The sequence below is a fragment of the Neomonachus schauinslandi genome, chromosome 9 (genome assembly GCF_002201575.2).
Source record: "Neomonachus schauinslandi chromosome 9, ASM220157v2, whole genome shotgun sequence".
Taxonomy (NCBI): domain Eukaryota; kingdom Metazoa; phylum Chordata; class Mammalia; order Carnivora; family Phocidae; genus Neomonachus; species Neomonachus schauinslandi.
Genome location: NC_058411.1, coordinates 81,793,086 through 81,815,823, shown reverse-complemented (window position 1 = coordinate 81,815,823; position 22,738 = coordinate 81,793,086). Strand labels below are relative to the sequence as shown.

Sequence of the window (22,738 nt, the reverse complement as noted above, 5' to 3'; positions counted from 1 at the left end):
GAGCTCATGATCTAGCAAGGCCCAGAGGCCAAACAAGAGGGCACCAGACTAGGACACACAGCATCCTGCATCACCAACAACAGGAGCCCAAGTGGCAAAGACTAGTTTCGAATCCCAGAGGAGAGGTAACAGGGAAAACCTAGCTGGGTCTGGGGATATCAGGGAAGGCTAAACCTTCCTATTCCCCCTGAATCAGGAGGCATCAGGCTGAGGACTGTCTTGAGCTGGCTCCAGCCAGCAGCAGAAAGAGAAAAAGCAGGAGCTAAGCAGAGAGGTGTAAAGGGTACAGGCCGAGAGGCCAGGAGTCAGCCTAGGAGCGTGTTGCTGGAAAGATACTGGGTCTGAATGGCTGGCAGGTTGGGACCGGAGCCCAGGGAGGTGGCATCCTTTGGGAGTAAGGCAGAAAGCAGGGTAAGCATTCACTGTTTGTGCATGTGCTGAGTACGAGGGAGGCTGAGGAATCCAAGATGGTGGGGCTACGCTGGGCTGCCCAGAGCAGGATGCACAGTTCAGATCAGTTGAACGAATATCCACTGCCTACTTCATATGAGGCTTCCAGGGTGGATGGGACTGTTCCTGCCTGGAGAAGCCTGCAGGATGGCCCCACCTTTTTTCTCACCCCATAGGACTGGACTTTGAATAGAAATCCTGTTCTTGCCACCTCTCCAGGGGCCCAGGCTCAGAGCCCACAGGGTTCTAGAGATAAGAGTTGCTGGGCTTAAGACATCAACATTTTTTATTAGATCCACTAAGTGCGGGGGAAGGGCCCTGGGCCCTTGAGCAAGTTTCAAGGCTCATCACCCTTAGATTCAGTCTCGTCTCTTCCCCACCACACCTCATTCCCAGTCCAGGCTTGGCTGTTGGTGGGCTCCTGACTTCTGCCTTCGCTCTGGCTCCCCCCAGTTATCATCTCGAATGGAGAGTCCTTCCTTCCTTCCAGGGACACTGAGGCTCAGGAAAGGGCGCATCCATGAGCAGTCTAGGCTGACTCACTCTCGCATTGGGCGCCCTGAGGCTGGGCCCAGAGGTGGGCTTGCCTGCCTGGTTTCCTCAGTGCTCTCGGCCTGAGCGCGGTGGGCAGTAGGGAGACGTCTGGTGCTCTTTAATTTCAAAGGCATCGTGGCCTTCCCTGTGGAGCAGAGAGAGACAGGTCAGGGGTCACGGATGGCCCTCGACTTCTCCCAGGGGAACAGAACATTCCACCCGCCCTCACCGGAAGCAGCGGGCGCAGTAGAGGTCCCCGTCGCAACCAGTGCAGCGCAAGATGGCGTCCTCATTGCAGATGCAGCACCAGGGGAGCTCCTCTTCCTCAGCCTCGGGCCTGGCAGCCATGGCCTGGGCCTGCCGGGACCGGAGAGGAATGGGGGAGAGAAGTAAGATGTGTGGGAGACTGCTGCAGGAACAGCTGGCCAGGCAGGGAGGGAGGCTGTGGTGGCGGCCGGTGGCTTTTCTCACCTCAGGCTCTGCCCTGCAGGACTGGGCCCGGGCTCGGAGAGCGGGCTCCACAGGGATGTTAAAGCCACTTGCCTCATCCAGGGCAGCTTCTTCCGTGAGCTGTGGACAGGGCGAAGAGGTGCAGCTCCCTGTTCCAGGCCTAGACCCTGACCCTCTTCCCCACGAGTATTTCTGTGCTCTGTGGCCTTAGCTTCTCAATCCATCTCCCTTATCTATTGCCTGTGGCTGCTGATAGCCCATCTCCAGGGGCCAGTAGGCAGGTCTGGGTCATAGGGACAGTGGGGCCCCAGCCAGAACAGGAGCTGCAGAGAGGCCATTCAGCACGAGAGTGGAGGCAGGGTGAATGGGGCCGGGTGGGGGGTGGGGCAGTGAGACAGGGACAGGACAAGGCAGGGTCAGGTGGGTAAGGCAGGGCCCACCTGCTGCAGGACTCTCTGGATGGCTGTCTCCTCGTCCTCATCATCATCACTGTCTGGGAGGTGATAGTCCTGGAGGGTCACTTGAAGAAGGAACGACAGGAGCAGGGGAGGAGGAGTAACATGGAGAGAGTTCACCTGAGTAGCTGTAGTTTTGCCCCCAGGAGCTGGTTGGCTTTCCAGTGGCACTTGTTCCAGAGCTAGGCAGCCTCTGTCGCCACTGATCAGATCCTACCCTTCCCTGCCCCACCCTGCAGGGCTGGGGGACAGGAACAGAAGACTTTGCACCTGAAGAGACTGGGGGTCCCGGGCCCCTGATGCCTGCTATGTATTACTTTTCCACTCCTTTGCCCCAGTACCTTCCTTGTGGCTCTGGGCAGAGCTCGAGACCCCTGGGTACAGGAATTCCCAGCACCTGATTCAGCGTGGCCGGGAGTCGCCATTTTGTAGAGGTTGGCCTGGGGGTGTGTGGGGGGGGGCCTGCCCGATGGACATGAGTGAGTTGCTGCTTCCCAGCCCCTACCTTTATCAGGGTCCTGGCCCTGAAGCACAGCCAGGCGCTTGGCGAGGGCCAGGATCCTCTCCTGCCTCGTGTTCTCTTCCCGCAGCTCGATCGCTGCCTCAGCCAGCAGCCTGCTCTTCTCCTCTTCCAGGGACCAGGTGGCCTGCCCCGTGGAATTAGCGCTCTGGCCCTCCGGGCCACCTTGGTTGAGGTCATTCTGGACAGAGGTGGCTGGAAGGAGAGAAGCAGTCAGGGAGGCAGAGATATTCCAAGATCTCTCATCAGAAGCCAGTGAGCCCATTTCTCTACTTCCTTTAAAAACCATAGATTATCAGCTTTTTGTTCAGCATTAGCTCCTGTGGTTTATATTACCAATAAAATCTATCTTTCCTCCATTTTTCCAAATGTAAAAATACTAGTAATCTTAGACATGTTTTTTTCCAACTACATCCATCCCCACTCCTGATATTTTTACATGTTGCCCTTAGGGTGGGTATTCCACAGTATGAGCATCACTGCCCAAAAAGATGAGGATATGGGGACACTAAGCCTCAGCCAGTCTCTCTGCCTTACAGGCTGGCATGAATATTTCCAGGCAGCAGCACAGAGAGGACATGAGAGATCAGGTTCTTTATGGCACTAGGCAGGAAGCTTTCTATGAGAGTGGGTGTGGCTCTGACATGGTCCCCTTTAGCTCAGCGTTTCAGAGCAGGAGATTCAAAATCAGACAGCTTTGGGTTTAAGTCCCAGCACTGCCACTTAATACCTGTGACCTTGGTCAAGTTCCTTAAGCTCATCAGGCCTCAGTTTCCTTGTTTATAAAATATGGATAATAATAGTATGTACAAGATTATGGAGAATAGTCAATGAGATTATATCTCTAAAGCAGGGCTTCTCAATCTTGGTTCATTGATATTTTGGACAGGACAATTCTTTGTTGTGGGGGCTGTCCCATGCCCTATATGATGTTGAGCAGCATCCCTAGCCTCTGTTTGCTAGATGCCAGTGGCACGCTCTAAGTTGTGACAACCAGAGAGTCTCCAGATATTGCTATATGGGCCCCCCTGGGAAAATCATCCCTGGTTAAGAACCCCTGCTCTGAAGCATTTGAAGAGTGCTGTCCAGAATTTTTTATAATAACAGAAATGTTCCATATCATTGTATTTGTGCTGTCCAAGACTGTAGTTCAATAGCATTTGAAATGTGGCTAGTACCATAAGGAACTGAGTTTTAAATTTCATTTAATTATTATTATTATTATTATTTTTTTAAAGTAGGCTCCACGCCCAGTATGGAGCCCAACGCAGGGCTCAAACTCACAACCCTGAGATCAAGGCCTGAGCTGAGATCAAGCCTAACCGACTGAGCCACGCAATTGCCCCAATTTCATTGAATTTTATTATTTATTTATTTATTTATGGATTTATTTATTTATTTTCTAAAGATTTTATTTATTTATTTATTTTTAAAGATTTTATTTACTTATTTGACAGAGAGAGACACAGTGAGAGCAGGATCACAAGCAGGGGGAGAGGGAGAGGGAGAAGCAGGCTTCCTGACGAGCAGGGATCCCGATGTGGGGCTCGATCCCGGGACCCTGGGATCAAGACCTGAGCCGAAGGCAGACGCTTAACGACTGAGCCACCCAGGCGCCCCAGATTTTATTTATTTGACACAGAGAGCGAGAGATAGCGAGAGCAGGAACACGAGCAGGGGGAGTGGGAGAGGGAGAAGCAGGCTCCCCGCCGAGCAGGAAGCCCGATGCGGGGCTCAATCCCAGGATTCTGGGATCATGACCTGAGCGGAAGGCAGACTAACGACTGAGCCACCCAGGTGCCCCTCATTGAATTTTAATTAAATTCAAATAGCCTCTTCCTCATCCTTATCATTAGCATCATTGCAGAGAACATTCGCTGAACACTTACTATAAGCCAGGCAGGGCCTTAAGTGCTTATTAGATTATCTCACTTCTCGTGATTTCCCTGTGAGGTGGGTTTTACCACATACACCTCCATTTTATAGCTGAGGATAGGGAGACTTAGGTCACGAAACTTTCTCAGAGTCACAGAGCTAGTTTAAGTGGTAGAATAAGAAATCACTGTCTGATTCTAAAGCCCGCACACTTATCCACGAGGCTTACACTGACTCCTGTTGGACTAAACTGTAGTTTACAATGTTGATTGGTCTCTGATTTATATTTGTGTCCCAGAGGGTGGGCAGCAGAGCCTGTCCTACTTGGGGAAGGAGTGGGGGGCAGGTCCCTGGGGGACCCAGGTGGAGAAGTTACCTGGGCCTCCTCGTTGCCAGCTCTCATCAATAGCCACCTTCGCTGCCAGCTGTGTCAGCAGATCCTGTGCCTGTTGGGCTTGGGTCCTGGTGTCTGGTGGCTGATGTGCCTGCTGAGAGGAGGGAACTTCAGTGGGGAGCCAGGGGAGGGGGGAAGGCAACACTGTAAGGTGCAGAATAGTCTAGGTTAGGGGTGGATGCTGAAGAGTTTCCAAAGCTCAGGGAAAGGAGACTAATCCAGGGCCCATATAGATCTGGCCATTCTTTCCTGCCCCACCCCATCCTATTGCTTGTCCCTGGTTCCTTGGCCTCGCAGCAGGCCTGAGGAGCAAGAGGTGAGGATGGGAGGTTTTGCCAATTCCTACAAAGTACATAAGTATACATGTATCTGGGCTTCTGCAAGGTCCTTATCCTAGGACCCCTGTCCCCCCAAGTACTCACAGGTTGGGGGGTCTGGGAAGGTGGAACTCTGCCCTGCAGTGCAGCAAGCCGTGCCTCCATCTCCTGGGTGGAAGGGATGGAACCCCGGGGTTCATCCCTCAGTGCAGCTAGCCTGGCTTCTATCTCCGCCTGCGAGGCCACTGACTCTGAAATGGGTATGGAGAAGCCCTGTAAGATCCTGAGGAATCCTAGTCCCAGGAGGCGTGGATGGTATCTTTTAGGTCACCCAGTCTGCCCCCACTCACTGGGCTTGTTCTGCTGGCGGAGCCGCGCTAGGCGCTCAGCAATGACTTGGTCTTGTTGGATCAGTCCCTGGCTCTGGACAGTGCTGGGCTTCTGCTTGGCTTCCAAGGCAGCCACACGCCTGGGAGGGTATGAGATTAGGCTCTTGAAGAATGCAGAAGGGAGGGGTGAAGGCACCCACTTGCCGTTTCCCATTCAAATCACTTCTAGGCATCCAGGGCGGCCTCCAATGGACAATATTCTGTGGTCCTCATTCATGTCACCCTGTAGCCCAATCCAGCTGACCAATCGAAGGGTCTGGCTGAGAGGACAAGGTCTACCAAGAAATGCTTATGGAGAGAGGGCTGATGAGCTACTGTGTGAGCCCAAGAGGGCAGTCAGGAGGCTGACAGATGATTTTCTCTGGACCCTGTGCTCATCTGATCTAGAGGCTGGGAAGAGAGTCCTACCCTATGGCTCCTTTGTCTTTTCCCCATCCCTATTTGTCTCTGTCTGTTCAGCACTTACTTCTTGTAGTTCTGAGGTGGTGACCACTTGGAGGCATTGGCAGGAGAAGATCCTCTATAGAGAAGATATCTGTTATCAGAAGTCCCGCCATCTGCCAGTCAGTACCTCCCACCCCAAACACTTCCTGAGCTGATCTCTCGCCACAGAGCACAAAGCTGTGTGGGCTGGCCAGCCGACTGGTACCATGCTTGGCTAAACCCTTGACCATGTCAACTCACCTGGTCAGGACCTCGTGGCACTGCTTGCAGACTTTCTGTTGGGTATTCCCAGTCCGGGGCACCACTGCACTGAAGCTAAGGCAGCCAGAACAGAAGGCCCGGCCACAATTCTTACAGCCATACTACAAGAAACATGAAGTAGGAGGTTCCATCTCTCACCCACCCCTGCACGCTCCTTCCTGGGACTCTCCAAGCACACAGAGAGGGAAGACACTGAAGTTGTGACCAGCTGCTGGGAGGAGGATGAGGAGTGGGGCCCCTAAGGCCTGGGGAGAGACAGGGGTGGAGGGTCTTTTATTCAAATCAAGTAAAGCTTTATGCAAAATTCCCATGCTTTCTACCCTGTCTTCAATTCCCCAATGCTGGGGTGTAGAAAACAAACAGGCAAAACTTCATGCTGCAAGTCACTGACTCTTAACAAAGGAGTATCAGAGAGTGCAGAGCCCCTGCCTTCTCTGCCTTAGCAGAGATGGAGGGTGGCTTGGCTTCAGTATGGGATAACAATGGCCTCCATTTATTAAGCACTTACTGTGTGCCAGGCACTAAATTCAGTACTTAACAATCATCATCTGATATAATCCTCAAAATTTATACACACTACTTTACTTAATCCTGATGACCACCATTAATTATTATTACTATCTTAGATGCGGTCAGAGAGGTTACATGACTTGCCCAAACCAAGGTGTTTCCATGAATAAGACAGCAGAGCTCAAATTTGAACCCTGACCACCCTGATTCCCAAACCCAGGTTTCTAAGTGCTACAGGGATCTGCATCCCTACTGCTATTCATTCATCCAATCTGGTTCCTATCTCCTGGTCACAACCGAGCAGAGGAAACCTATAGTTTACCAGGAGAACTTAGGGGCCTGTGCAGAGGACAAAAGAGGCTTTGCCATGGTGCCCCGGGAGCAGGAGGAAGGGCAGTAATCTAACTCAAGAAACCTGGGAAGGGCAGACTGCATGACGGTGAAGGTTTCAGAGCAAAGGGAGTAACCGGCATAGAGTGATGGAGAGTGGTCACAGGACAGTAACTAAGACTGGGCTGCGGAGGAGCAGAGTGGAGGGAACGAAACAGCTGCATCTTATACTTGGTGGAGAGAAAAGCCTACCTTTCTAGAAAGGACAGGAGCGTGCTCTACAGTTTATAGGGCACTTTCACCTCCAGCACCTCTCTGAACCCTCATGTCAACCCCGAAAGGGAGGGAGCGTTAGCCCAATTTTACAGAAATGGAAACTGAGGTTCAGTGACTTCATCAAAACCACACAGCTGGAAAGGGGCCATAAAACCAAGTCTACGGACTTCAAGTCCTGTGCTTTTCCTCCACTCCGGTCCTCCCTGGCCCTCTAGCCCGCGGGGAGAAGACTCGCCTCCTTCTTGAAGAGGGTAAACTTGACAGCGCAGCCGTAGCACCTACTCTCCATTCTGGGGGCCGGCGAGGCGCCGCAGGTTCCACAAAACTGAGAGATCGCGACCGCCAGGTCCCGAGACCCTTGGACTTTCCCTAAGCCCCGCCCTCGCCCCACGCCCCTTCGCGCGGGCTTGCTGCGGCCTCTGGCAGGAAAATCGCGGTCCACGCTAGCCGGAGAGTGGTAGCGGCAGACGCGGGGGCTGCTGGGAGGCGTAGTTCATTCACGACTGCTCCCTTCCTTCGGAGGCAGTCAGGCCTGATCCAGAACACATTTCCCAGGGGGCTAAGCGCCATTCAGTCCGTTTGGGGTGACAGTCCCCGGAAATCCCTACGCACGCTTAGGCTCTTGGGAGTTGTAGTACGAATCCAGTCAGGGTTGGAACCATGGCGGTGACCAAGGAGCTCTTACAGATGGACCTGTACGCGCTGCTAGGTATCGAGGAGAAAGCAGCGGACAAAGAGGTGAGAACGGTGGTGAGGAGGGCCAAATCCGACTGGCCTGCCGGCCCTTCGTGTCTTGGCGCCTCGCCAGCGCTGGTACCCGCTTTCCCGGTTCCGCCGGGCCCTAGGGAGGGGAGTGGGGGGCGGCCCGACGGCCTCAGAGGTGGTTTCCCAGACGTTTCCTGGGTGGTCTGAGGGCCTCACGAAGAATTGGGGCGCACAGAAGGGAGGCTTCTAGCGCGGGGTACTGTGCTCTTCCTCTGGCCCTTGCCTAGGAGAGGCATGTGGATGAGCCTGAGAGGGAACCCGAGTCCCCTCCTTGCGCCTGCGCAGTGTCAACCTCTGAGTCCGCTTTTGCCTTTTTTAACTTGAGGTTACTTCATAGTCACCCCCTGAAGGCTGACTGAACTCCGCTTAGAGCGTAGGGCGGAAAAAAGACCTGTCTCAAGGCTCCTGCACTCCCTTGTCATCCCTTTCTTGACAATGTGACCTGTGACTCTGCCATCTCTGTTTTCCATCCCAGCCCATTGTTGCCCTCTGAAAACGTGTAGTGGGCTCAAAGCGGGAGGATCAGAAGAGTAAAGGCAGAGGGCCTGAAGTTCCACGGGAAGGTGTTGATAAAGGTGCCAGGGAGTGGAATACTAACTGATCAAGCTGTAATTAGGATTTCTGTTATCTTCTCCTGGATAATGGTGGAGGTTGTAGCAATGTAGGAAAGGGAGGCAGATAATTCATCAGATGAAAACTAATGCCTACGAATGGCCCTGTACTTCATGAGCTGTGTGAGCTTGTGAGAAGAGGAAGCTCTGGGCAGAAAAGCAAGGAGATCAGTAGGGTCCTGAAGGAGGGATGCTGTCAGCCTGCACGTCACTGTCTCCTGCGACTGCAGCTGAAATCAGAAGTTGGCCATGGATGTGTACAGAACACCAAAAGCTTCTGCTACACCTGTCTCATAACTCTTAAAATTTAACATTAATAATGCCCAACACCTATATAGTGCTTACTATGTGCTGGGCACTATTGTGAGTGCTCTACATTTTTTTTTTTTAAAGATTTTATTTATTTGACAGAGACACAGCGAGAGAGGGAACACAAGCAGGGGGAGTAGGAGAGGGAGAAGCAGGCTTCCCGTGGAGCAGGGAGCCCCATGTGGGGCTCGATCCCAGGACTCTGGGACCATGACCTGAGCCGAAGGCAGACGCTTAATGACTGAGCCACCCAGGCGCCCCAGAGTGCTCTACATTTGTAAATTTAATTTGTACTTCATTAATAGTGAGAAATTACTTTGGACACTTTGCACCAAATCCCGCCAGTGTGTTGGAACCCTGAAATCGAGAAATTCTGAGGAAGGCAATTGGGAGCCGTTGATGTGTATATCACTCAGAGGTGGAGGTGGGTGGATGAGCTGCCACTAAGGGAGTTGGGTGAAGCCATTGTCTAGACAAGATACCAAGGTCTAAGCAGGCCAGTATCCAGTTTTCACTCAGATGAGATAAGGAATATGTGAGAAGGCTCTTTATAAAGGGTAAAAGGTGCTGTTCCTACCTGTTAGTAGGGGAGGCACAACTATAATATAAGGGAGAACATAGTAAATTCCTTAAGAGGATATTATAAATGGCCAATAAGTACTTGAAAAGATGTTCAGTACCCCTAATCATTAGGTAAATATAAGTCAAAAACCACAATGAGATACCACTTTATACCCATTATGATGGCTATTATTAAAACAAACAAACAACCAAATACAGAAAGTAACAGGTGTTGACAAAGATGTGGAGAAATTGGAACCATTGTGCATTGTTGGTGGTGCATCTGCTGTGGAAAACAGTGTGGTGAGTCCTCAAAAAATTAAACATAGACTTATATGATTCAGGAATTTTACTTCTGGGTATATACCCAAAAGAATCGAAAGAGACTCAAATAGATATTTGTACGTCCATGTTCATAGTAGCATTATTCACAATAGCTAAAGGTGGAAGCAACCCAATTGGCCACCATTTCTTCTTATGTGAGGTTCCTCTTACATGAGGTTCCTTGAGTAGTCAGATTCATGAGATAGAAAATAGAACGGCGGTTGCCAGGGGCTGGACGGAGGAGGTGGAATGAGAAGTTAATGTTTAACTGGTACAGAGTTTCAGTTTTACAAGATGTAAAAAGTTCTGGTGACTAATGGCAGTGATGGTTACACACTAATGTGAATGTACTTAATGCCACAGAACTGTACACTTAAAAATGGTTAAAATGGTGGGGTGCCTGGGTGACACAGTTGGTTAAGCATATGACTCTTGATTTTGGCTCAGGTCGTGATCTCAGGGTTGTGAGATCGAGCCCCACATCAGGGCTCTGCGCTGGTCATGGAGTCTGCTTAAGATTCTCTTTCCCCCTCTCCCTCCAACTCGCAAACCCCACCCCCCCTGCTCTTGAGCCCTCTCTCTCTACAAAAAAAAAAAAAAAAAAAAAATTAAAAAATGGTTAAAATGGTAAATTTTGTTATGTATATTTTACTTTTTGTTTTTTAAATTAAAAAATTTATGTATGTATATATATATGTGAGAGAGAGCACGAGGTGCAGGGGGAGGGGCAGAGAGAAGGAGAGAGAGAGAATCCCAAGCAGGCTCCATGCTTGCCTGATGCGGGGCTCAGTCTCTCGACCCTGAGATCATGACCTGAGCCAAAGTCAAGAGTCAGAGGCTCAACTGACTGAGACACCCAGGCTCCCCTGTTATATATATATTTTATAATGAAAACAACCAACTAACCAAACCAAACCAAAACCAGCACAAAGAAGAATGTTTGACAAAGACCATACGTGGCCTCCTAAAATTTTTGGCCTTTTACAGAAAAAGTTTGCCTACCCCTACTAGAGTTAGGGGCAAGGTCAGCTCCACCTTTCTGTACATGGAACTTTCCCCTCTGCCATCCTCCTAGTGTAACAAACCTAGGAGTCCAGAGTGGGCTAAACACCACCATTGGTGGAAATTTAGAGACTCAGCAATTCCTAGGTAGAGATTTTTGTTCCCATTCCAGCCTCAGAGGAGATAAGCAGGGCACGGTATTATCTTCTTGTAGAAAAGCCTTGAATTGAGGACCTGGGTTTGGTGTGGAAGTTCTCCTGGGGAGAGGATCATGCCCTGGGAATTCAGTCCCTTGCTAGAACCTGAAGCAGTGAGCCCCTTATTCTTACCTGCTATGTGCATGTGCGTATGTGTGTGCATGTGTGCATGGGTGCTCACCCTTCCCCCTCACTCACTCACTCAGTCTCTGCTGGGGCAGGGCCCCAAGGCCTGCCAATATGAAGAGTATGTCATGAATTAATGCCATTTGCAAACCCTCAAGAGATTCTGAATTAATCTCAGGAATTACCTGGGCGACTGCAGTGGCCTTCTAGCCCTTTTTCTAGTTCTGCTCTTGCCCCCTTGAGCCTCTTCACACAGCAGCCAGAGTGAGCCTTTAAAAATGTGAATCAGGGGCACCTGGGTGGCTCAGTCAGTTAAGAATCTGCCTTCCGCTCAGGTCATGATGTTGGGGTCCTGGGATCCGCCCCACATGGGGCTCCCTGCTCAGCGGGGAGCCTGCTTCTCCCTCTCCCTCGGTCCCTCCCCCTGCTCTCGTGCTCTCTCTCAAGTAGATAAACAAATAAATCTTAAAAAAAAAAAAAAATGGGAATCAGATTGTGTCACCTCTGCCCCAACTCCCCAGTGGCTTCTCATCAGTCTTAGAATGAAACCTGGGGATGCCTGGGTGGCTCAGTCAGTTAAGAATCTGTTTTCTGTTCAGGTCACAATTCTGGGGTCCTGGGATGGAGCCCCACATCAGGCTCCCTGCTTAGCGGGGAGCCTGCTTCTCCCTCTCCCTCTGCCCTTTGCCACGCTCATGCTCCTTTTCTGTCTCTCTTTCTTTCAAATAAATAAATAAAATCTTTAAAAAAAAAAAAGAAAGAAAGAAACCTGAAGGCCTTCTCCTGCCTGTGGGGCCCATGTTACCTTTCCTTCATGTTCCTTACCATCCTCTCCTTGCTCACTAAGCTCTTGCCATCTCAGTCCTCCTGTGACTTCTTTTTAAATTGTGCTAAAATATGCATAACATAAAATTTACCATCTTAACCCTTTTTTGAGTGCACAATTCCAGTGGCATTAAGTAATACCCATTGTGCAACAGTCACCCACTGCCCATCTCCAGAACTTTTCCATCATCCCACACTGAAATTCCATTAAACATTAACTCTCCATTCCCTTCTCTACTATTCTACTTCTTTTCTCTGTGAACTTGACTATTCTATGTACCTCATGTAAGTGAATGTACAAATATCATATATTTGTTCTTTTGTGTCTGGCTTTTTTTACTTAACAGTTTTCTCAAGTTTCATCCATGCTGTTGCATGTATCAGTATTTCCTTCCTTTTTATGTTGTTGTTTGTAAAACTTAAATATATATATATATTTTAAGATTTTATTTATTTATTTTTAAAGATTTTATTTATTTATTTGTCAGAGAGAGAGAGAGCACAAGCAGGGGAGTGGCAGGCAGAAGGAGAGGGAGAAGCAGGCTCCCCACTGAGCAAGGAGCCCGATGCGGGACTCCATCCCAGGACCCTGGGATCATGACCTGAGCCGAAAGCAGCTGCTTAACCAACTGAGCCACCCAGACATCCAAAGATTTTATTTTTTTAAGTAATCTCTACACCCAGCGTGGGGCTGGAACTCACAACCCTGAGATCAAGAGGTGCATGCTCTATCGACTGAGCCAGCCAGGCACCCCCCCCCCATTTTTAAGTTTGAATAATATTTCATTGAATGTATATACCACATCACCACATTTGGTTTATCCATTCATCTGTTCACAGACATTTGGATGATTTCTACTTTTGACTGTTGTGAATAATACTCCTGTGAACACAAGTGTATAAATATCACTTTGTCAATTCTTTTGGATCTATACCCATAAGTGGAATTGCTAGATCATATGATAACTCTCTATGTGTAATGTTTTGGGGGAACTCTGTACTGCCTCCCACAGCAGCTACACCATTGTACATTCCCACCAGCAGTGTACAAGGGCTCCAATTTCTCCACATCCTCCACAACACTTGTTATTTTCTCTTTTTTTGGGGAGTAATAACCTTCCTACTGGGTGTGAAATGGGCCTCTAGTGATTTTTTTTTCAAACTCACCTAACACATTCTTGCTTCAGGGCCTTTATACCTGCAAATCCTTCTGCTTAGAACATCCTTCTCTGGCAGTTGTATATCATCATCTCACGTCTGCACCTTATTCAGATTGCTATTCAAATATAATGCTTTCAAAGAGGCTTTCCCTGACCACCAATTTAAATTCGGTACCCCTACACCTTACTCTGCTATATATATTTCTAAGTAGTACATCTCACTACTAATGCTCACTACCACAATGATCTGTGGTAGTGAGTACCCATCTGCTTGCCATAGGTCTCCCCCATTAGAATGGAAAAAATCCAGGAAGGAGAGGACTTTCTCTCTTTCATTTATTGCTGTGTCTCTAGCACCTAGAACAGTATCTAGCACTTGATATGTGCTCGATAAATACTAGTTGAGTGATTGGATGAATATGCATTATTATTTTCTTTTTTTTTTTCAAGATTTTATTTATTTATTTGACAGAGAGAGACACAGCGAGAGAGGGAACACAAGCAGGGGGAGTGGGAGAGGGAGAAGCAGGCTTCCCACCGAGCAGGGAGCCCAATGCGGGGCTTGATCCCAGGACCCTGGGAACATGACCTGAGCCGAAGGCGGACGCTTAACGACTGAGCCACCCAGGCGCCCCGCATTATTATTTTCTTAGTAATACTTTGTGACAGAGTGAAATTACTAGACCAAAAGTAAATATATTTAAAAGCTTTTAAAAAATTTTTTTTGGGGGGCCACCTGGGTGGCTCACTCTGTTAAGTGTCTGCCTTTGCCTCAGGTCATGATCCCAGGGTCCTGAGATGGAGCTCCACGTTGTTGGGCTCCCTGCTCAGCAGGGAGTCTGCTTCTCCCTCTCCCTCTGCCGCTTCCCCTGCTTGTGCTTACTCTCTCTCTCTCCCTGTCTGTGTCAAATAAATAAATAAATAATCTTTGAAAAAATAAAAATAAATACAACTTTAAAAACCTCTAAAAAAACTTTTTTTAAGTAATCTGTACACCCAACATGGGGCTCAAACTCACAACCCTAAGATCAGGAGTTGCATGCTCTACTGACTGAGCCAGCCAGGCGCCCCTAAAAGCGATTTCAAAGTTGTCTTTCAGAGAGGTAGTACCGACTTTCACTCTCACCAGGTAGGCAGGATTGCCCATCCTCTGCTTGCAGCCCTGCTCCATTCTTGAATGCAGCATGCTCTGTGCTCCATGCCCTTCCCAGAACATTGGACCTTTATTAAATCAAGCTTTACAGTGTTCTCCCTGTTTCTTTTTGGTTTCCTTTCCTGTTCTCCATGTGTGTTTCAGAGGAGAGTGGAAACATTTCCCACAAACATCTGATTCCACAAACTTTTATTAAGTGCCTAGCATGTGTCAGCCTCAGAGTCTGGTGCTAGGGATACAAATGTGAAGAGAGCCATCCCCGTAGGGTTGCCCCATCTTGCCTGTTTCCACCTTCTCCATCTCTTGTTCCTATGGCCCATCATTTTGGAATGCAGAGGTTAAAGTTGATAATTCTAGAAGTTGATGCTTTCTAATCAGATGATGATTTTTTTTAATGTTTTATTTATTTATTCATGAGGGTCACAGAGAGAGAGAGAGAGGCAGAGGGAGAAGCAGACTCCCCGCTGAGCAGGGAGCCCGATGCGGGACTCGATCCCAGGACCCTGGGATCATGACCTGAGCCGAAGGCAGATGCCTAACCACCTGAGCCACCCAGGCGCCCCCAGATGATGATTTCTTAGAGAGTGTAACTTGGTATAGAAAATAACAGTTTTTCTAACTAATCTTAAGTAAGGCCAAGAATTGTTGTTTGTTATATCTACCATATGTTGAAAGTGGATGGAAATTATAATACAGAGCATCAAGCAATGTTGGGAATTGCAGCTGTGCTTTAATCATCACCTTTGTATTTATTAGCAGTGATAGGAAAGTGGACTTTGACTCCAAAGTCATTGTAAGTCATTGACTCCATGACTTACCTAGTTGTGACCTTGATCAAATATTTTACCTCTGTGTGCCTTGGCTTCTCTGTCTGCACAATGGGAATGATGGCAGCCCCTCCCTGCCAGCATTGTTGTGAGGCTTGATCCAGGTCAAGCATTTAGCATGGCACCTGGCACAGAGTGAATACTCACTGCATGTTAGCTCTTCCTGTTAACATTGTCCTTCCACCTTCCTTACACTGGAAGATCTGAAGTCAAATACACATCTCCCACAACTCACATCTAAGGGTGCCCTCCACCCCTCAGCCCTTCTCACTCATTCCAGTCCTGACAGACCAGGGCGGACTCAGTGATTCCTGCAGCAGTCTAGGTAGAAAGGAGGTGGGGAATCAGGTAGAACAAAATTGAGGATCAGCAGAGTCCACTGTTCAGTTCAGATCTGCAGATGAATGAAATATATCACCAAGAACAAGGTACCATGTGGGCATAGTGGGATTTAGAGCTGAAGCAGACATCAGTCTGCTTTCTGCCAGCTCACACAGTATAGTGAACAATGAATGTTGAGGTAGATTGAAAGAGGTTCCATTAAAATATTTAAGGAAAGTGCTGTAGGAAGAAGGTACGAGTCATATAATGGCGGGATCAGGGAAGACTTCCCTGAGAAGGTATTTTTGTGCAAGACCTTGAGTAGAGAAAAGAATATATCGCAGCGGGGATCTTCACAGTTGTTGACTCTCTTCATTTTATAGACGGGAGGATCCAGGTCCAGCAAGGTTATGGAACTTGCTCGAGATCACCCAGAGAGTAAGCGTCAGACCCAGACTGGAGCCCCAGTTTAATATTTTTCCCACTTCTGTGCAGCTGACACATGTCTTTGTTGTCTATTGCGGCCTTACCTTTCATTTGAAGCCCTTTGAAGGGTACATAACTCACTGTATCTTGGCAAGTAGTGCTTGATGAAGCCTGGTGCTTGAAAATGCATTTTGATGAACTCTTTGAAGACTCAAATTTTAAGTCTATTTACCAGGAAAACTACCAAGGACACTTAATATTGACATTTTCAGGAAGGGATGTTAAATTATAGCATGTAAGTTACTTTAAGAAAAAGGCTATCTTTCTCGTATGCTAGCTAATACCTTTATTTAAACTCCATATTTCTGTTATACTCTAGAAGGGGATACACCAACATTCTTTCTTTCAGAATTAAGAAGAGTAAGTCTTGGGGCGCCTGGGTGGCTCAGTCATTAAGCGTCTGCCTTCGGCTCAGGTCATGATCCCAGGGTCCTGGGATCGAGCCCCGCATCGGGCTTCCTGCTCCGCGGGGAAGCCTGCTTCTCCCTCTCCCACTCCCCCTGCTTGTGTTCCCTCTCTCTCTGTGTCTCTCTCTGTCAAATAAATAAATAAAATCTTAAAAAAAAAAAAAAAGAAACCTTCCTCTTAAAAAAAAAAAAAAGAAGAAGAAAAAGAGTAAGTCTTTGAGGACAGAGGACAGAGAAGGGTTTCAAGGAACAGCATGAGCATGTAGGTATAGAAGTCAAAATGCCGGGCGCCTGGGTGGCTCAGTCGTTAAGCGTCTGCTTTCGGCTCAGGTCATGATCCCAGGATCCTGGGATTGAGCCCCGCATTGGGCTCCCTGCTCTGCGGGAGGCCGGCTTCTCCCTCTCCCACTCCCCCTGCTTGTGTTCCCTCTCTCGCTGTGTCTCTCTCTGTCAAATAAATAAATAAAAAATCTTTAAAAAAAAAAAAAAAGAAGTTAAAATGCCTGGCATGACAAGGAATGGGGCATTGCCTAGGGCGTGTTGAAGATGTGGCAGGAGAGCAATCTGAAAAATGTATCTTTGGACCTCTAGGTGCTACAGTGGTTGGACTTGATTCTGTGGGCATCTGGGAGCCATTTCTGGATTTGAGGTGTCCCTGACTCAGTCCACTATCTCCAACAGGAGGCTTTCCCAAAGCCTCTTACTTCCAGACAAGGCTTTGAGGCCTCGAGGTTGGGCACGGAGCCTGGTTTCTCTTGATGGCAGTCATTTGTTCACTAGGGGCCTGACTAGCACTGGGCGGTCCCGGGAGGTAGGTCTCTAGTCTTCCCAGCATCTCTCTGATGGTTAACTCACTCCTGGGTTTTGCTGTTTGGCTGGAGCTCTGGATTTTTGAAGTTACTTGGCTGCCTGTTAAGTCAAAAGGAATGATTCATATGTTTGTAAGCTGCAAGTTATTCATTAGCATTCAAGATAATACCTCACATTTATATGACACCAAAGTGCTTTCACATAAATTATCTCATTTGATGTGATCTTCAAGACAGGCCTGTGAGGGGCGCCTGGGTGGCTCAGTCGTTAAGCATCTGCCTTCGGCTCAGGTCGTGATCCCAGAGTCCTGGGATTGAGCCCCACATCGGGCTCCCTGCTCCGCGGGGAAGCCTGCTTCTCCCTCTCCCACTCCCCCTGCTTGTGTTCCCTCTCTTGCTGTGTCTCTCTCTGTCAAATAAATAAATAAAATCTTAAAAAAAAAAAAAAGCTTGTGAGATAGGCAAGGACTATTAGGTCCAATTTATAGATCAAAAGACTAAGACTCAAGAGGTTAATTGATTTGCCCAGCCTAAGATGGCTAATAAATGCAGAGTGCTTGCCCAAACCCAAATTTTCTACTTCTCTTTCAGAGCTTTTTTTTTTATGACCCACACTTCAGGAGCAATTAGGGCAACAAGAGATGGATCTGTGAGCCCCATAGAACCTCATGACTCCATCTGAGACACACAGATTTGACTCTGAGTAAAGCTGCCCAGCCCAGATGAACTTGACAGGTATTAAGCTGATCTAGACAGCTTGAGGGAGTACATTAAAATGTGTGTTCAAATTACCACAGTGCAGTTTTCATTTCATCTAGGGCAGCATTCAAAATATTCTGCATCCAGGGATGCCTGGCTGGCTCAGTCGGTAGAGCGTGCAACTCTTGATCTTGAGAGGGCAAGCTGGGAGAAAGGCAGAAGAAGAGGAAGAGAATCTCAAGCAGACTCTGCTGAGCATGGAGCCTGACTCGGGGCTTGATCCCAGGACTCTGAGATCATGACCTGAGCCAAAACCAAGAGTCAGTTGCTGAGCCACCCAGGCACCCTGATAAATAAATCTTAAAAATCAAAAACAAAATAGTCTCCATCTGAATAGTTGCTTTCCCAATTTTTGCTGTTCCTGAGTACTGTTATCTACTTATTACTATTTTTCTTTAAATTGACTCACTTCTTTCTACTAATATAAATTTGTTTTTATGGGGAAAAAAGAAATGAATGAGATGTTGGAAATACCGAGGCCTAGAGAGGAGGAGTTCCGCACCCTGAGAAATGGCAGAGACGGAGCAGAGAGAACGGCTTTGGGGCTGGGGACCCAAGTTTCCAGGGCTTGAGGGTTACAGCAGGCAGTGGGGAAAAGTGTGGGGCAGCCAGATCCAAGATATCTGACAGATATGAGGGGGTAGGAATCTACAACCTGAGGGAAGCAGGTGGGCAAAGATTTTGGAGTCTGAGCCTGATATAGGGATGCTTAGGGTAAGGATGGGAGGGAGGAGGTGGGGCCGTAGATGGGGTTCCAGGTGGGTAGCTGGTTTGGGGAAGTGGGCTGAGAAGAATGGCAGGGCAGGGGTTGAGGCCCAGGAGGGAGTGCTGGGAGGGCTAAAGGAAGGGGGGGACCCAGAGACGAGAGCCTGAGGGTTGTGAGGAGCTGAACAGTGACCACAGAGATGGTCCAAGGACCCAGATTCAAAGGGGGCTTAAGGGCAACATTTGGGGAGAAGCAGGTCAGGCCCTGTGCCCAGTCCCACTTGTTCCAGGCTGTATAGGTCATGTCTTGGCCATGGGCCATGGTTAGCATCCTGAGAAAGATGTTGGTGTGAGGTCTGAGTTCCCCCAGAATCATCTCAGTACCACCGGCTGGCTCACATTTGGGAACATTGACCTGAAGGGGCTGGTCTCAGGGGTGGGGCTGGCACCCTGCCTGTCATGAGCCTTAGGAGCAGTGCAGTTTTTGTAGTGACCAGGCACTTGGGGATTTCTCGGCAGTGCTGTTGCAGGGTGGGCCACAGGCTATCAGGAATGAAAATGACCAATATGTCAGGCAGAGGGGACTTCTGCATAAGTGCCCAGAGCTCTGTGGTTTACTGCCTGCCTGCGACACCGGACAGTTGCTTAACCTCTGGTGTTCCAGCTGGTGCAGGGATGAGGAGATGTCTGCCTCTCTGAGGCTTGGGGAGAAATTAAATTGCTGCCTGGGCCGTGATTACTGACTGTTCCCATTCCTGCACCCAGACCTGATAATGGTCTTCTAGCTGATTCACCCTTCTGGTTTGTTCTCTTAGTACCTGTTGTCACACAGAGTGGTCTCCTTATCTGTCTTCTGTATGAGTCTGACCTATGAGTCTGGCTTTTGAGAACGGGGCTTAATTACCTGTACCACTTACTTACCTGGTTCCAAGTTTTATTATAAGAAGGGAACAGCAGCCTTTAAAAAAAAAAATAATGATCTCTTCTTTGTAGGGCACTTTTCTTTTAAGTTAATGGTGGCTATCTTATGTTTATGGGACCCCTTAGCACCTTGCTTTTTTTTGAGTGAGTCAGGAGTTTGTTCTCCTCAAGAGGTGAAACTGGAGTCAGGTGGATTGTCAGAGGCCCTACTGTGTGCCTGGCACAAAGCCCAGTGGAGATGGTGGGAGACCCGCCTCCCAGCCCACTCCTCTGCTCTGGGCTCAGGTTGCTACAAGTGGCAGAACCAGTTATGGAGCCTCTGGGAAAGGCTGGGTGGCTGGTTATTCATGATTCATGCGTCCCCTCTGTGATGTGGGTTCTGGGGCATAACATTTAGTTCCCATTGTGGTTCTGAAAGTCTACTCTAGTGATTTTTTCCCTTTTTCAGACTTGGTCTCTCAAGAGTCGGGGTTAGCAGGTAGAAGGGAAAATTGTGAAATAGAGGTAAGGTGTCCCGGGGTCAGGACAGCACTCATTTCTACTCCTCCGTGGCCCTGAAGTAATTGACAGAGTTGAGGCTTTCTCATTATGTTTTGGTTGAGAACAAATGGATGTTTGTGCCTTTCATTCAGTAGGTATTTATTGTGTGCCTACTGAGTGCCAGGTCCTGTTCAGTGCACTGTTCTGGGCCCTGGGAATAAACAAAACTCCCTGCCCCATAAAGCACATTCCCTTTTTTTGTAAGGGAAACCCCCATACTTTCCTATACCCGTGGGCTCTCATTTGAGGTACAATTACAATTGTAAAATGAAAAAAATTTTTTTAAGATTTTATTTATTTTTCTTTCTTTCTTTCTTTCTTTTTTTTTAAAGATTTTATTTATTTATTTGAGACAGAGAGAATGAGATACAGAGAGCATGAGAGGGAGGAGGGTCAGAGGGAGAAGCAGACTCCCTGCCGAGCAGGGAGCCCGATGCGGGACTCGATCCCGGGACTCCAGGATCATGACCTGAGCCGAAGACAGTCGCTTAACCAACTGAGCCACCCAGGCGCCCAAGATTTTATTAATTTATTTGAAAGAGAGAGCGTGTGCCTGTGCACGAGCAGGGGGGAGGGGCAGAGGGAAAGGGAGAAGCAGATTCCCTGCTGAGCATGGAGCTCAACGCAAGGCTGGATCCCAGGACCCTGAGATCATGACCTGAGCCAATATCAGACATTTAACCAACTGAGCCACCCAGACGCCCCTGAAATAAAATGTTTTTAATTAAAAAAATTTCTTTTTAATTTTAAAAATTGTAAAATTATTTTAAAAGAACCAAAACAGTTGGGGCACCTGTCTGATTCATTCAGTACAGTATGCAACTCTTGATCTTACGGTTGTGAGTTCGAGCCCCACATGGGGTATAGAGATTACTTAAAAATAAAAAATCTTAAAAATAAATAAATAAATAAAAGAACCACAACAGCTTATCTGTTTTTCCAGACCATGCCAGAAAAGAAACAGCAGATTAGAGGCACTTGAAGGAAAGTGCTGGTATCTGGTACCGACTAATAGAGACTGACTAGGGAAGAGACAGGAAAACTATAGAAAGAGTAGAGTTTAAGATCATTGCCTCCTAGGGGCGCCTGGGTGGCTCAGTCGTTAAGCGTCTGCCTTCGTTTCGGGTCATGAGCCTGCATCGGGCTCTCTGCTCCGCGGGAAGCCTGCTTCTCCCTCTCCCAGTCTCCCTGCTTGTGTTCCCTCCCTCGCTGTGTCTGTCAAATAAATAAATAAAATCTTAAAAAAAAAAAAAAAAAGATCATTGCCTCCTAGGAAAGCATAGAAAAAGCCTAACTCTTTGCCTTCAGTGGAGCCTGAATGTGTTGCACTTTCAGTAGTTTATGTTCTGGATGATAATCCTGAGACACGGAAGTCAGACTAAACTCAAGTAGTGTCCTAGGATGAAGAAGGGGTGGGGGGCAATAGCATCTTAGAAAGATGTCAGGAGAAAGACCACACTTCTGCAAATTAGAATTTAAAGTCCTCATGGAGCTTCTTTTCATCTGAGATCTTTGTCTTTCTGGGGCTGGGCCTTGGAGACAGCCTGGTCTTCTGAAAACCCATGGTCTGTGCAGGGGACATTGGGTGGGAAGCCACTCAACTGTCACCTGGCTCCTCCTCTCTGTGAAGTCTCAGGAAATGCAAATGAATGTTTCCAAGTGCTAGGGAGGCCAGGGATTTAGGGAAACTCACAGGTAAAGAAAGAAAGCTGCAAGTGTTGGGGCGCCTGGGTGGCTCAGTCGTTAAGCGTCTGCCTTCGGCTCAGGTCATGATCCCAGGGTCCTGGGATCGAGCTCCACATCGGGATCCCTGCTCGTCAGGAAGCCTGCTTCTCCCTCTCCCATTCCCCCTGCTTGTGTTCCCTCTCTCGCTGTGTCTCTCTCTGTCAAATATATAAATAAAATCTATTTAAAAATTAAAAATTAAAAAATTTTTAAAAAAAGCTGCAAGTGTTAAGTCAATCCAGTAGCCTTTGGCAACTTCTTCTTCTTTTTTTTAAGATTTTATTTATTTATTTTCTTTTTATTTTCTTAGAGAGAGCGAGTATGGGGCGGGGATGGGGTGGTGGGCAGAAGGAGAGGGAGAGAGAAAATCCTAAGCAGGCTCCATGCCCAGCACAGAGCCCAACTCCATCTCACGACTCTGAGATTATCACCTGAGCTGAAATCAAGAGTCAGAAGCTTAACTGACTGAGCCACCCAGGAGCCCCTAAAGATTTTATTTTTAAGTAATCTCTACAGCCAACATGGGGCTCAAACCCACAACCCTGAGATGAATAGTCGCACACTCCACAGGCTGAGCCAGCCAGGCGCCTCAGCCTTTGGCAACTTCCCTTGGTGGCTTCAACCCTGCCTAAGTGATCCAGCACTTGCAGACTCAATTTCATGGAGGAGCTCCATCCCTGATGCCTGGGATTAAACAGTTCTAGCTTTATCCCATATCATTGCAAATAGGGTCTCTCTGTTTCTCTCTTCTGAAAGTCCTTCCTCCTTCCCAACTTTATCATAGTTAAGGAACATATTTTGCATCTTTTTGCCCTGAATCCAGCCTCTTGAGCTGCTAATAAGGCAGGATTATTTCATGATAAACAATATTGACACCGGAAGCGTTTTCAAAGGCCTGCTTCAGGATAGTTGTGTTTATACGATGAGAAATTCTTTAGGCAGCAGTCACTTTGGAACGCTGGGCAAAGCTGGGAATCCAGTTTGTAACACAAAACACCAA

At 48.1% G+C, this 22,738-nt stretch overlaps 2 protein-coding genes across 3 annotated transcripts in view; one reads left to right on the top strand and one right to left on the bottom strand.

Annotated features, from left to right (window-relative positions):
* Positions 1–749: 749 nt before the first annotated feature.
* Positions 750–7,568, bottom strand: ZFYVE19 (zinc finger FYVE-type containing 19). Its single transcript, XM_044918124.1, has 11 exons — positions 7,441–7,568; positions 6,069–6,190; positions 5,851–5,904; positions 5,346–5,464; positions 5,101–5,246; positions 4,661–4,769; positions 2,395–2,604; positions 1,875–1,954; positions 1,456–1,554; positions 1,214–1,341; positions 750–1,129 (listed from the first exon to the last, which is right to left on the bottom strand). The coding sequence occupies exons 1-11, from the start codon at positions 7,492–7,494 to the stop codon at positions 1,051–1,053; spliced, it is 1,200 nt and encodes a 399-aa protein (XP_044774059.1). The 5' UTR covers positions 7,495–7,568; the 3' UTR covers positions 750–1,050.
* Positions 7,569–7,845: 277 nt separating this feature from the next.
* DNAJC17 (DnaJ heat shock protein family (Hsp40) member C17) overlaps positions 7,846–22,738 on the top strand; it is a 43,006-nt gene continuing 28,113 nt past the window's right edge. Inside the window, exon 1 of one of the 2 annotated variants that reach the window (XM_021695585.2) lies at positions 7,846–7,943. In XM_021695585.2, coding sequence (XP_021551260.1) covers positions 7,866–7,943 — 78 coding nt within the window. In that variant the 5' untranslated portion in view covers positions 7,846–7,865. The remainder of the gene's footprint in view (positions 7,944–22,738) is intronic. The other variant, XR_002480616.2, reaches the window with a different exon arrangement.

Bases quoted from the DNA above. Each gene is read 5' to 3' on its own strand.
- ZFYVE19 (XM_044918124.1), bottom strand. From the start codon at position 7,494: ATGGAGAGTAGGTGCTACGGCTGCGCTGTCAAGTTTACCCTCTTCAAG. The intron at 1,342-1,455 runs GTGAGAAAAGCC...CGGTCCCGGCAG, and splicing joins CCTGCAGGGCAGAGCCTGAG to GCCCAGGCCATGGCTGCCAG. The intron at 1,130-1,213 runs GTGAGGGCGGGT...TCTGCTCCACAG, and splicing joins TACTGCGCCCGCTGCTTCCG to GGAAGGCCACGATGCCTTTG.